At 40.9% G+C, this 12893-nt stretch overlaps 1 protein-coding gene across 9 annotated transcripts in view; it reads right to left on the minus strand.

Moving 5' to 3' along the window:
* LRCH3 (leucine rich repeats and calponin homology domain containing 3) overlaps positions 1-11821 on the minus strand; it is a 152322-nt gene extending 140501 nt beyond the window's left edge. For all 9 annotated transcript variants that reach the window (XM_066346972.1, XM_066346968.1, XM_066346973.1 and 6 more), the window contains exon 1: positions 11541-11821. In XM_066346972.1, the coding sequence (XP_066203069.1) occupies positions 11541-11802 (262 nt within the window). In that variant the 5' untranslated portion in view covers positions 11803-11821. The remainder of the gene's footprint in view (positions 1-11540) is intronic.
* Between the last annotated feature and the right edge of the window lie 1072 nt (positions 11822-12893).

Below are 12893 nucleotides of genomic sequence, written 5' to 3' on the forward strand. Positions count from 1 at the left end.
TATATACATGTATATATATATATATATATATGTATAATTCCACTAATCTCTTTCCCTTCTCTGATCCCATCCTCTCATCCCCTTTCCCTCTGGTCCCTTTGATCTCGCCTCTGCCTCTATTCCGTTCTTCAGTTCACATTGTTCATTAGATTCCTCAAATGAGTGAGGTCAAATGATACTTTTCTTTCTCTGCCTGGCTTATTTCATTTAGCATAATAATAGCCTCCAGGGTCATCCACGTTGTCGCAAAAGGTAAGATTTTGTTCTTTTTCACAGCTGCGTAGTATTCCATTGTGTATATGTACCACAGCTTTTTAATCTACTCATCCACTGACAGACATGTGCTGTTTCCAGATCTTGGCTATCTAAGAAATTTTAATATACATGGCACAGTATTTCTAATATACTCTAATATAAATCTAAGCAAATAACAGAAACCTAATACCATGCTTTTCAATATATATGTACATGATTTTTAAAAATGGAAGAATATGTCAAATTTCACAGTGGTTTATGCAGAAGTATTATTCATTTTTTTCCTTTCTCTACTTTGTGTGTTTGTTTTTCCAAAATTTTCCTTTCATTGGTTGATATCAGAGACAGAAAGAGGAAGAATGACAGAGGGAGAGGGGGAGAGAGAAGGGAAAAGAGGGGGAGAGAGAAGGAGAGGAGAGGGGGAGAGAGGGGGTGAGAGAAGAAAAAGGGAGAGAGAATGAGAGGGGTAGAGAGAGAAGCAGAGGGAGAGAAGGGGAGAGGGAAAGGAGGGGAAAAGGGAGAGAGCAGGAGAGGGGGAAAGGGAAAAAGGGAGAGAGGGGAAGACAGAGGGAAAAAAGGGGAGGGGGAGAGAGGAGGAGAGAGGGGAGAGAGGGGAGGGAAGGAGAGGGAGAGAGAAAGGGAGAGGGTGAGAGAGAGACGGAGTGGGAGATAAGGGGAGAAGGAAAGGAAAAAAAAGGAGAGAGGGGGAGAGGGAAAGAGGGAAGAGAGGGGAAGAGAAGGAGAGAGGGAGAGAAAAGGGGAGAGAGGGAGAGAGGGAGAGAAAGGGAGGGCGGAGGGGGGAGGGGGAGAGAAGAGGAGAGAGGGAGACCAGGAGAGAGGGAGAGAGATGGAGGGAGAGAGGGAGAGATGGAGAAATGAAGAGGGAGAAATGGGGAAGAGGGAGAGATGAAGAGGGAAAGAGGGAGAGAGAAGGAGAGAGGGAGAGAAAAGGGGAGAGAAGGAGAGAGGGAGAGAAAAGGGGAGAGAAGGAGAGAGGGAGAGAAAAGGGGAGAGAAGGAGAGAGGGAGAGAAAAGGGGAGAGAAGGAGAGAGGGAGACCGGGAGAGAGGGAGAGAGATGGAGGGAGAGAGGGAGAGATGGAGAAATGAAGAGGGAGAAATGGGGAGGGAGAGATGGGGAAGAGAGAGAGATGGGGAGGGAGAGAGAGAGATGAGAAAGGAGAGAGAGAGATGGGGAGGGAGAGAGAGAGGAGAGAAGCATCCATTTGTTGTTCCACTCAGTTGTGTGTTCATTTGGGGCTTCTGTATGTGCCCTGACCGTGGATCGAATTCACAACCTTGGTGTTTTGGGATGATGCTCTGACTGAACTAACCAGCCCAGGCCTTCTTCCAAAACTTTTATAGTAAATATGTATTACTCTTACAAACAAAAGAATTCAAAATAAATATACAGGAGTTCATATATATGCACAGAGGGCTTCCAATTCTTTGTTATCAACTGGTTCTACAACAAAAGAAAAAAAAAACACCCAGAAAAAAAATAAATCTTTCCTTCTTGAATTTATAAACTTTTTCTTGTAGAAAACAATTACATTTCTCAAGATGCAATGAATATGTAACAAGCCGATACTATCTCTCATCCATCAGTCTGACACAGATCAAAAAGAATAAGAAGACCAGTGGGTGCAAAGTGAAGGCAACTCACTTAACTGCTGGTATAAATCTAAGCTGAACTTCTGGAAGGACAATTTTATAATCTGCATAAAAACACTAAAATGTGTGTACATTTTAAATAATCAATTATATTTCTTTTATTTTTATTTCTTTTAAGTTATTTATTCGTTTTAGAGAGAGCGGGAGAGAGACAGACAGAAACATCAATCTGTCCTTGTATGTGCCCTGACCAGGGATCAAACCTGCAACCTTTGTGTATTGGGACGATGCTCTAACCCAGGGGTCCCCAAACTTTTTATACAGGGGGCAAGTTCACTGTCCCTCAGACCGTTGGAGGGCCGGACTATAAAAAAAACTATGAACAAATCCCTATGCACTCTGCATATATCTTATTTTAAAGTAAAAAGAAAACAAAATGGGAACAAATACAATATTTAAAATAAAGAACAAGTAAATTTAAATCAACAAACTGACCAGTATTTTAATGGGAACTATGGGCCTGCTTTTGCTAATGAGATAGTCAATGTCTGGTTCCATATTTGTCACTGCTAGCCATAACAAGTGATATGAAGCGCTTCTGGAGCCATGATGCGAGTGTCCCATGTCACCGGAAGTAGTACTGTACGTGAGCAACGCGGCACCGCCACATACAGTACTCCAGGAGTACAGAATGTATCCGCATCCTGTGCTCCTCTCACTGACCACCAATGAAAGAGGTGCCCCTTCCAGAAGTGCGGCAGGGGCCGGATAAATGGCCTCAGGGGGCCACATGCGGCCTGCAGGCCATAGTTTGGGGACCCCTGCTCTAACCAACTGAGCTATCCAGCCAGGGCAAAATAATCAATTATATTTCTAGGAATTTACCCTAAGGAAATAATTAGGTCTGCAAAGACATACATACTAGGTCACTTTCAGCAATATCATTTGTAATAGTAAAAGTTGAAAATCCCAATGTGCATCAATAAGATAAATTAAATGAGTTATTTATACAGTGAACTACTATTGAAAATTATGCCAAGAGAAATATAATTTTATAAAATAATAATAGAGAAGAAAATTTCAATTCTATTCAAGGCCCCCAACATAACTTTCTGCAATAATAGAAGGGTTCTATGATATATGCTGTCCAATATAACAGATAGTAGATCTGTCTAATGCGCTCTGCTGTCCAATATGACATGTGTGGCTACTGAGCACCTGAAATGTAACCAATGCTACTGAAAAACCAAATTTTAAAATTTTAACTTATTTTAATTACCACCTATGGCTAGTAGCTACCATATTGGACAACACTATTCTAGAAAAATTCACAGTACACCACTGTATCTGATATAAATATACATAAATAAAGACAAAAAAATATGATTTCTATTTAAGACCGCTCCAGTCTGTACATATTTCCAAGACAAATGAAACCATAATTTTGTGGGTTATAAACTACATTCTTAAAAATTAAATGGCGCCTGACCAGGTGGTGGCTCAGTGGATAGAGCGTCGGACTGGGATGCGGAAGACCCAGGTTCGAGACCCCGAGGTCGCCAGCTTGAGCGTGGACTCATCTGGTTTGAACAAAAATTCACCAGCTTGGACCCAAGGTCGCTGGCTCAAGCAAGGGGTTGCTCGGTCTGCTGAAGGCCCATGGTCAAGGCACATATGAGAAAGCAATCAATGAATAACTAAGGTGTCGCAATGCGCAATGAAAAACTAATGATTGATGCTTCTCATCTCTCCGTTCCTGTCTGTCTGTTCCTGTCTATCCCTCACTCTGATTCTCTCTCTGTCTCTGTAAAAAAAATTTAAAAAAAAAAATTTTTTTTTAAAAATTAAATGGCCTTTTAGCATTCCTTATTCTTTTAAACCTTGGAAATGAGTATTTATTTATTGAAAGTCTCAATTCTTATGGCTTCAATAAAGCTGTATTACCTTGGCTCACCCGCTCCACCTCAACTTTTCTTTTTCTCTTCTTTTTTTTGTGTGTAACCTTAGTCTCCCACTTCCACCTTTAATTACAAGCTTTTCCCCAAAGCTGAGGCCTTGGTTTCTTGTGTTCTTCCATTCAGAAAAGATTTCTTATGGCTTCAACTATGACCCCTACTTGCCTGCCTTCTGTGAAAAAGCACCACCTCACTTAATCATCTTAAATACATCATTTCACTTTTTTTTTTTTTTTTTTTACAGAGACAGAGTGAGTCAGAGAGAGGGATAGAGGGATAGACAGACAGGAATGGAGAGAGATGAGAAGCATCAATCATTAGTTTTTTTTTGTTGTGACACCTTAGTTGTTCATTAATTGCTTTCTCATATGTGCCTTGACCGTGGGCTACAGCAGACTGAGTAACCCCTTGCTGGAGCCAGCAACCTTGGGTTCAAGCTGGTGGGCTTTTTGCTCAAGCCAGATGAGCCCGTGCTCAAGCTGGCAACCTCGGGGTCTCAAACCTGGGTCCTCTGCATTCCAGTCCAACGCTCTATCCATTGCACCACCACCTGGTTAGGCCATTTCACCTTTTTGAGACTGCCTTTCATTTGTAAAATAACTTAGATGGATAATATGGTTCCTTCAGCTTTCGGATTCTCAGAATTCTAGTGCAGGTGAAGTTATGAAAATTTTTTTCTTGGCTGACTTCTTCTTGCCCCTCTAAATGCTGTGTAGCTCATGGTTGCCAGTGACCAGCTCTTCCCCTCTCCACATTCTTTCCCCAAGCATCTCATAATAAACTCTTCATTATGACTCTCAAAGTTATGCTATAGCCCTACCCTCACTTTCAAAGCTCTGGATTTGAATTTTTATTTGCTGTACATGGTTAATTAGATGTGCTACTAGCCCCTTAAAGGTATCAAGCAAACAAAAGAAATTATTTCTATGTATACCCAATTTCTTTGTCAGTATGGCTTGTGATGAAAAACACAAGTTTTAGGATCAGATGTATCTGAATTTGAATCCCAGTTCTGTCACTTGTTAGCGAAGAAACCTTGATCAGATTGATCTTGTCTCCATTTATTCATGTGTAAAATGGAGTTAAAAATGGTACTTACAACTCATATGGTTGTATATGTATATTTTGTATATTCAGTTTAGTATAATATGCTAACAGCTGGAATATGCTAACAGCTCCATAAATGTTAGTTACTATTATTATCAGTAGCATTACCATCTTCCTAATCCTCTAGGTTTTAACAGCTCAGTCATCTTTGATACATTGTCTTTATAAATAAATTAATTAATTAATTCAGCCTGACCTGTGGTAGCACAGTGGATGAAGTGTTGACCTGGAGCACCGAGGTTGCTAGTTTGAAACCCCAGGCTTGCCCAGTCAAGGCACATACTAGAAGCAACTATGAGTTGATGCTTCCTGTTCCCCCTTTCCCCACCTTTCTCTCTCCCCTCTCTAAAAAAAAATCAAATAAAATCAAAAATTTTTTTAAATAACAAAGTCAATCAGCATTTGTATATTGTTATTTTCTAACATGATCTATTTTCCATTCACTCACAGACTACGATTATCATCATGCGCACCTAAACAGATCATTAGATTTTATGTTTAAAGGGTAGAACCTCTTCTTATTTTTGTTTCCCCTATATTACCTAGCATAATGCCTAACACATAAATGTTTGCTATTATTAACAACTCATGTAATCTTTACAACTACTTATTTATTCCTCCACTGAGCTCCTAAATTGAGAGCAGGGAGTATCTTGGTTCTCTTTGCATATCTACACCTAGCAAAATTCCCTTATATATTTATTGATCAATAAATGTTTGTTGAATGAATTAATGTTGATTAGCCTCACTGTCTTCAAACCTATCGTCAACCTAGCTACCTCGTATGTGAAAGATAGGTCTTATATTCTCCAATCCAACCATTTATTCTGACCTAACTGGCCTCACCACAACATTATCAAGAGCAGTCTCACTGTATTAGTCAGGACTCTTATTTTGTATTCAAAAATTCTACACAAATTAAACAGAAAAGGAAATTTATTAGCTTGCACAATTTGAAAGTCCAAGGCTAGCACTAAGGTAAAACCTGGCTATTGAGTCAAAGGTTCGTACAGATCCAAGAGCTCAAACACTATCATGAGAACTTGGCTTCCCTCTTTCCATCTTTTGGCTCTGCTTTCCATTTGACAAGCTCCAGGGTCACATTCTATTCTCTGAGCAACCCCAGGGTTCAAAGCATGTCTCTTTCTCAATAGTTTGAATAAAAAATTAAGAACGGAGTGAAATAAGTAAATCAGAAAAAACTAAGAACTGTATGATTCCATATATGGGTGGGACATAAAATTGAGACTCATGGACATAGATATGAGTGCAGTGATTACCAGGGGGTGAGGGAGGGGAGAGGCATAAAGTAAACCAAATAAAAGGTGACTGATGGCAATTTGACTTTGGGTGATGGGTATACAACATAATCAAATATCAAAATGATCTGGAGATGTTTTCTCTGAATCTATGTACTCTAATTCAGTGGTCCCCAACCTTTTTTGGGCCACGGACCGGTTTAATGTCAGAAAATATTTTCATGGACTGGCCTTTAGGGTGGGACGGATAAATGTATCACGTGACCGAGACAAGCTTCAAGAGTGAGTCTTAGACTGATGTAACAGAGGGAATCTGGTCATTTTAAAAAAAAATAAAACATTGTTCAGACTTAAATATAAATAAAACGGAAATAATGTAAGTTATTTATTCTTTCTCTGTAGACCGGTACCAGTCCATGGCCCGGGGGTTGGGGACCACTGCTCTAAATGATCAAAGTCACCTCGTTAAAACTGTCTAAATAAAATTTTTTTTAAAAAATTCAGAATTAGGCCCTGGCCGGTTGGCTCAGTGGTAGAGTGTCGGCCTGGCGTGCAGGAGTCCCAGGTTCAATACCCGGCCAGGGCACACAGGAGAAGCGCCCATCTGCTTCTCCACCCCTCCCCCTCTCCTTCCTCTCTGTCTCTCTCTTCCCCTCCGGCAGCCAAGACTCCACTGGAGCAAAGTTTGCCGGCGCTGATTGCGGCATAGTGATGCCCCATGATGGGCAGAGCATCGCCCCCTGGTGGGCATACCGGGTGGATCCTGGTCGGGCGCATGCGGGAGTCTGTCTGACTGCCTCCCCGTTTCCAGCTTCGGAAAAATACAAAAAAAAAAAAAAATCAGAATTAATACTCATGTAGGCTGACTGGAAAATATGCCCTTCTCTGAACAATCACTCTGGCCAAAGGGATGGACTCTGGCTAGGCCTGAGTCATGTGCACCCTCTTGTGTCAAGGTGGAATCTATGTAAATAAGAGGGATGGTGCCTGACCTGTGGTGGCGCAGTGGATAAAGCGTCGACCTGGAAATGCTGAGGTCGCTGGTTCGAAACCCTGGGCTTGCCTGCTCCTCCCTCCCTTCTCTCTCTCTCTCTCTCTCTCTATCTATCTATCTATCTATCTATCTCTCCTCTCTATAATGAATAAATAAAAATCTTTAAAAAAAAAAAAGAAACAGCAGGTATTACCCATACCATGTATAATTTGACATGATTAGAATTTATCATGGAACATTTTCTGGAGGTTTCCCTCTCCTTTTTGTTTAAAAAGGTAGAGCTTTAGAAAAGGGAATTATTTATTTGGGAGTGGGTGACTTGTTTCAGTGAATGAACAAAGAAAATCTTAGAAGGAACTACAGAAGACTTGGGGGCAGAAAGGATGCAGCTTGGATTTGGTTAGGCAGAAATGAGAAAGAAAGCCATTCCAGGCACTGGTGGACATGCAAAAGTCTTAAGAGAATAGGGCATATCAGTTAAGTTTGCCAGTCTGTCATGCATTCCCTTTTCTTCTGATAACAATACTATACTCCAGTTTTCCTAGGGAACCATCCCTCTTATTTTATTTTATTTTTTTATTTATTCATTTTAGAGAGGAGAGAGAAAGGGAGAAAGAGAGACAGAAAGGCAGAGAGAGAGGAGAGAGAGACAGAGAGAGAAGGTAGGGAGGAGCAGGAAGCATCAACTCCCATATGTGCCTTGACCAGGTAAGCCCAGGGTTTTGGACCGGCAACCTCAGTGTTTCCAGGTTGACGCTTTATCCAATGCGCCACCACAGGTCAGGCCCCTGCTGTTTCTTTAAATGCAAACTCTTGAAGGACAGCAGCTCTACCAGATACATTTCATACATTATGAAAGAACAAACTGTGTGGCAACTTACATACAGCATTTAATAATTTCCTTGGCTCTAAATTTTCTATACCTTCTAAACCAGGGGTCCCCAAACTTTTTACACAGGGGGCCAGTTCACTGTCCCTCAGACCGTTGGAGGGCCGGACTATAAAAAAAAAACTATGAACAAATCCCTATGCACACTGCACATATCTTATTTTAAAGTAAAAAACAAAACGGGAACAAATACAATATTTAAAATAAAGAACAAGTAAATTTAAATCAACAAACTAACCAGTATTTCAATGGGAACTATGCTCCTCTCACTGACCACCAACAAAAGAGGTGCCCCTTCCGGAAGTGCTGCGAGGCCGGATAAATGGCCTCAGGGGGCCGCATGTGGCCCGCGGGCCATAGTTTGGGGACCCTTGGTCTAAACAAAACCTTTTTAGCCAACATAAGCTGGGTCTGACTTCATCAAAGTGCCTGGTATAACAGGTGGACTATGGTTTTCGAGTTACCTCAAACTAGGCTCAGATCCTGGCTAATATCACCTTCCCTGGATTTTAGCTACAGGTCTTTGAGCAAATTATCTTCTCCCCAAACCTTGGTTTCCCTATGTAAAAACACGAATGGTAATACCTGTCTGTACATAAGAAGGCTATGTGGTATAATGCAGAGAAAAGAATTAGGTGGACCCACGATGAAATTCTACCAGTAATACTAATTATATGCATTTCTCTGAGTCATTCCTCATCTATATATTCTGAGTAATTCTTCACGTGTAAAGTGGGGGTAATATTTATCCATTAGTTGTTAAGCATTTAACAAGGCAATGTAAACTGCTCACAAACATTAGGGGATCAGGGGACATGCAGATACTCCAGTACTTTCAGCCTTTTATACAGTACATTTTTACCAATGAAATAAAAGTTGGTTTTTGCATCTCATTTGCATGATCAAACAACTTTCTTTGACTTGTTTGCTTTTCTTTTTTTTTTTTTTTTTTTTTTTTTTTTTTACAGGGACAGAGAGAGAGTCAGAGAGAGGGATAGATAGGGACAGACAGGAACGGAGAGAGATGAGAAGCATCAATCATCAGTTTTTCCTTGTGACATCTTAGTTGTTCATTGATTGCTTTCTCATATGTGCCTTGACCGAGGGCCTTCAGCAGACCGAGTAACTCCTTGCTGGAGCCAGCGACCTTGGGTCCAAGCTGGTGAGCTTTTTTTTTTTGCTCAAGCCAGATGAGCCCGCGCTCAAGCTGGCGGCCTTGGGGTCTCGAACCTCGGTCCTTCCGCATCCCAGTCCGACGCTCTATCCACTGCGCCACCGCCTGGTCAGGCTTGTTTGCTTTTCTGATGTTCTTATTTAATAAAAAAAATTAAATGTTTCTTTTTATCACTTCATGTTCATTTTGAAATTTGTGAGCAGTATATTTTAAAACATCTAACACAATGAATAGCAACAGTAAAAACTCAATAAATGGTGTTATCCACATCAAATTATCTGTTTAAATTCAATGTTTCTGTCCTTACCAAGGTCTGCCATAAATTTCTTACATCTAATAAATGATATTTAGCGGGCTCATCAGCTTGAGTGTGGGGTCACTGGCTGGAGCGTGGGATCACAGACGTAATTCCAAGGTCACTGGCTTGAGCAAGGGGTCACTTGCTCTACTGTAGCCCCCTGCCATAAAGGCACATATGAGAAAGCAGTCAATGAACAACTAGGATGCCACAATGAAGACTGATGCTTCTCATCTGTCACACACACACAAAATGAATTGAGTCTAATAGGTTATAAAATACATTGTAGTCTTTTTTTCTTTTTTACATTTTGAACAGATAAAATGTCAACCAACAAAAAATTTAGTTTATGTAAAAACTATTAAAATAATAAACATGGATAATAACAAATTAAAAATTCAGAGCACAAGGAAAAATTAATTGGAATTACTTTTTAGTCTTCATAAATGCCCTTGAGTTTTGTTAGTTAATAAAATACTTCTTAAAGGCAAAACACTTTGGTCTTAAAACTATGTAAAAGCAGGTAAGATAATGAGCTAGACAAACTCCTATCATCAACCTATCCTTTAGCTTCAGGCTCAATGTAGTAATATGAAATGACTCACAACAGTAGGAAATCGCTATGCTATCTATCTCCTGAACATATACCCAACTTCTGAACAGAATAAAAAAATATGGGGTCTAAATGACAATTTTATATGTTTATCTATCAGAACACATGCAAAAGGCAAGTGGCTGTTCATATCTACCTTAGCTACGAAGTTTAACTTTAATGTCATCCACTAAAAAATACAAACTATATTTAGTACAACTGTTTCCAAAAAGTGATTAAATAAGTAGGCATTTAATTTCTTCTATTTTACAACAGAGCCAAGTTTCTTTGGAAAGAGGTTTCCCGAAATAGTTTAATATTCTGTTTATTTTTCTAACATGAGTGTATTGTATGTAATACTTATCAGTCTTTAATGAGTGCACAAACATAGGAAAGTGTTAAAGGTTTTAAAATGAAATTTAAAAGAAAAACTTAAGACACAAAGTACTACACATTCTTTAGTTGCAAAAACACTATATTAAAATAAAATAATTAACTACATCATACTATACAAACTTGGTTACGGGATTTTTTTTTCTCCTTTGTGCAAAACATGAATAGACTTCAGTTTTTAATCTACTCCCTGAGGAAGCTATATTTTAAACACGAGACACATATGGTGAACACCTCAGCCACCAGACATTGTTCTCTACAACTCTGAACACCTAATTCCAAAAAAACCCCCACAAAACGAATTCTTATCTTTCCTGTGTTCAAAAATGTTTAAGACAAAATGTTTGTTTTTTAAGAGCATTGAAATAGTTGTGCTAGGCAACCAAAGTATCTTTTCAAAGTAGTTTTCTTCAACGTTTTTTTTTTTTTTTTTGGGGGGGGGGGGGCGGGCATGAATCATCGGAGTGTGAAGGTGGGATCTAGTTATTATTACAATTACATTTGGTAAGTCAACTAGTTGAAGGTGGCGAAAGAAAAGTTACAGCATTCGGGTTCACATTAAAAACAACTACGGATAAAACATCAGTGCCAAGCGAAGCATCCCAGATAATGCAGCGACCAACGCTACCCTGATGTAATTCTGAGCGCGCGCTACAATTCCAAATCTTAGCCAAGTCGATTTAGAATCCCAAATCCGAAAGGGCCTGCAGAAACCGGGGCGGGGCAAGGGTCTATTTCAGCAGCGACTCACGCCAATTTTCTAGGAGAGTACACCACCACCTATCAGTCCCCCACGCTCTTCCCCGGGAGATGCCTGTCCGCCCTGCAAGGCCGGGGGGTGGGGGGGACGGGGTGGGTTGGGACAGTCGCGTTCTCTCCGTTACCTGGGTTCCGGCCAGGAACTAAGGGACCAGTACCGTAACTACCTAACCTCTAGTCCACCCACCAGCTAGGGCGGCCTCCTGCCGCGCCAGGGCCTCCCGTCGGGGGGGATGCCCCCCGGCCCACTCACCCGCCCGTGTAGTGTCCGTCAGGTCGTGGTTGGCCGCTCCCCGGGGAAACTCCCTCAGTTTCCGGCCGCTCAGGCTCAGCACCCCGGTTATCGCCGCCTCCTCCAGCGCTCGATCGAGGGAGCGGCTCCATGAGCCTGGGCCAGGCCCGGGGCTTGCCCCGGAGCTTGGGCCGCAGTTAACACCGGAAAGGTTACCTCCCGACGCTACCGGGCCAGAATATTCTGCAGCTGTGGCCGCAGCGACCAAGCCAGCAGCCGCCATTTCCCAGCCGACAACTACCGACCCGGCAGTTCCGCGCATGCGCGTCTAAAAGTGATGGGCGGGCAGGGAAAGGGACTTACAGACCCGGTCGGTTCTCTTGATGGACAGTCCTGCGGTGCCCCTCTACGCATCCAGAAGCTTGCCTCCGCCCACCAGATTTTCAAGTGAATATAAAACACAAATCTGGAACAGCCGCTACTTTTGACTCCCAGTAGCATTTTTAAAATGCCTCTACAAAAATATCTTTCAGACAACGATCCTCACCAAAATTTCTCTGCCTTCTTCCCTCGGTACTGGAGGATTAAACATTAAGGGTTCTAACACTGTTGCTACCAGAAATTTGGGCAGTGAGAGAAGAGGACTGAGATGAGACATTTCCCAACTTCATCCAAATGGAGACTTATGGATGTATTAGCTAATATTGCCTGAAGAAAAAATAGGGCTAAATTGGCTCTCAAACTCCATAGGTGTCTCATTGAAAGGTTTATATAAATATTTTAGACCTCCCCTCACTTTTATAAAATAATTCTTAACAAAAATAAAACGAGCATTTAAATAGTACTTGTCCTTTAGGCAAGATTTTAGGCAGGATGAATGACATCAAAGTCTAAAATTTTGGTCTGGATCCAAAATTGAGGAAGAGAAAGTGATCTGACCATAATCTAAATGTGGGAATTAAAGGTAGAAGTGAGCCTGACCTGTGGCAACACAGTGGATAGACGCTGAAGTCTGGATTCAAAGCCCTGAGCTTGCCCAGTCAAGGCACATAGGACAAGCAACCAATGAACAACTAAAATAAAGCAACAATTCACTCCCCCACTCTTTGTAAAAATCAATAAATAAAATACTGAATAAAAAAAAGGTAGAACTGAAAAGATATGAAACCATTTAGTCTCAAAAAAGTTGAAAATACATTTTAAACCACTTAGACTTCACTTATATTGCAGACTTTAGCATGTTTTTGCACATTTAAGCCATTTCTGCTACATGGTGTAAATTTCTCCTACAATCAATTACCAAGTATTTTTTTTAAAAAAAAATTTTTCTTACTGATTTTAGAGGAAAGGAGGGATGAAGACACATTGCCTTAT

This window comes from Saccopteryx leptura, chromosome 8, assembly GCF_036850995.1.
Source record: "Saccopteryx leptura isolate mSacLep1 chromosome 8, mSacLep1_pri_phased_curated, whole genome shotgun sequence".
NCBI lineage: Eukaryota > Metazoa > Chordata > Mammalia > Chiroptera > Emballonuridae > Saccopteryx > Saccopteryx leptura.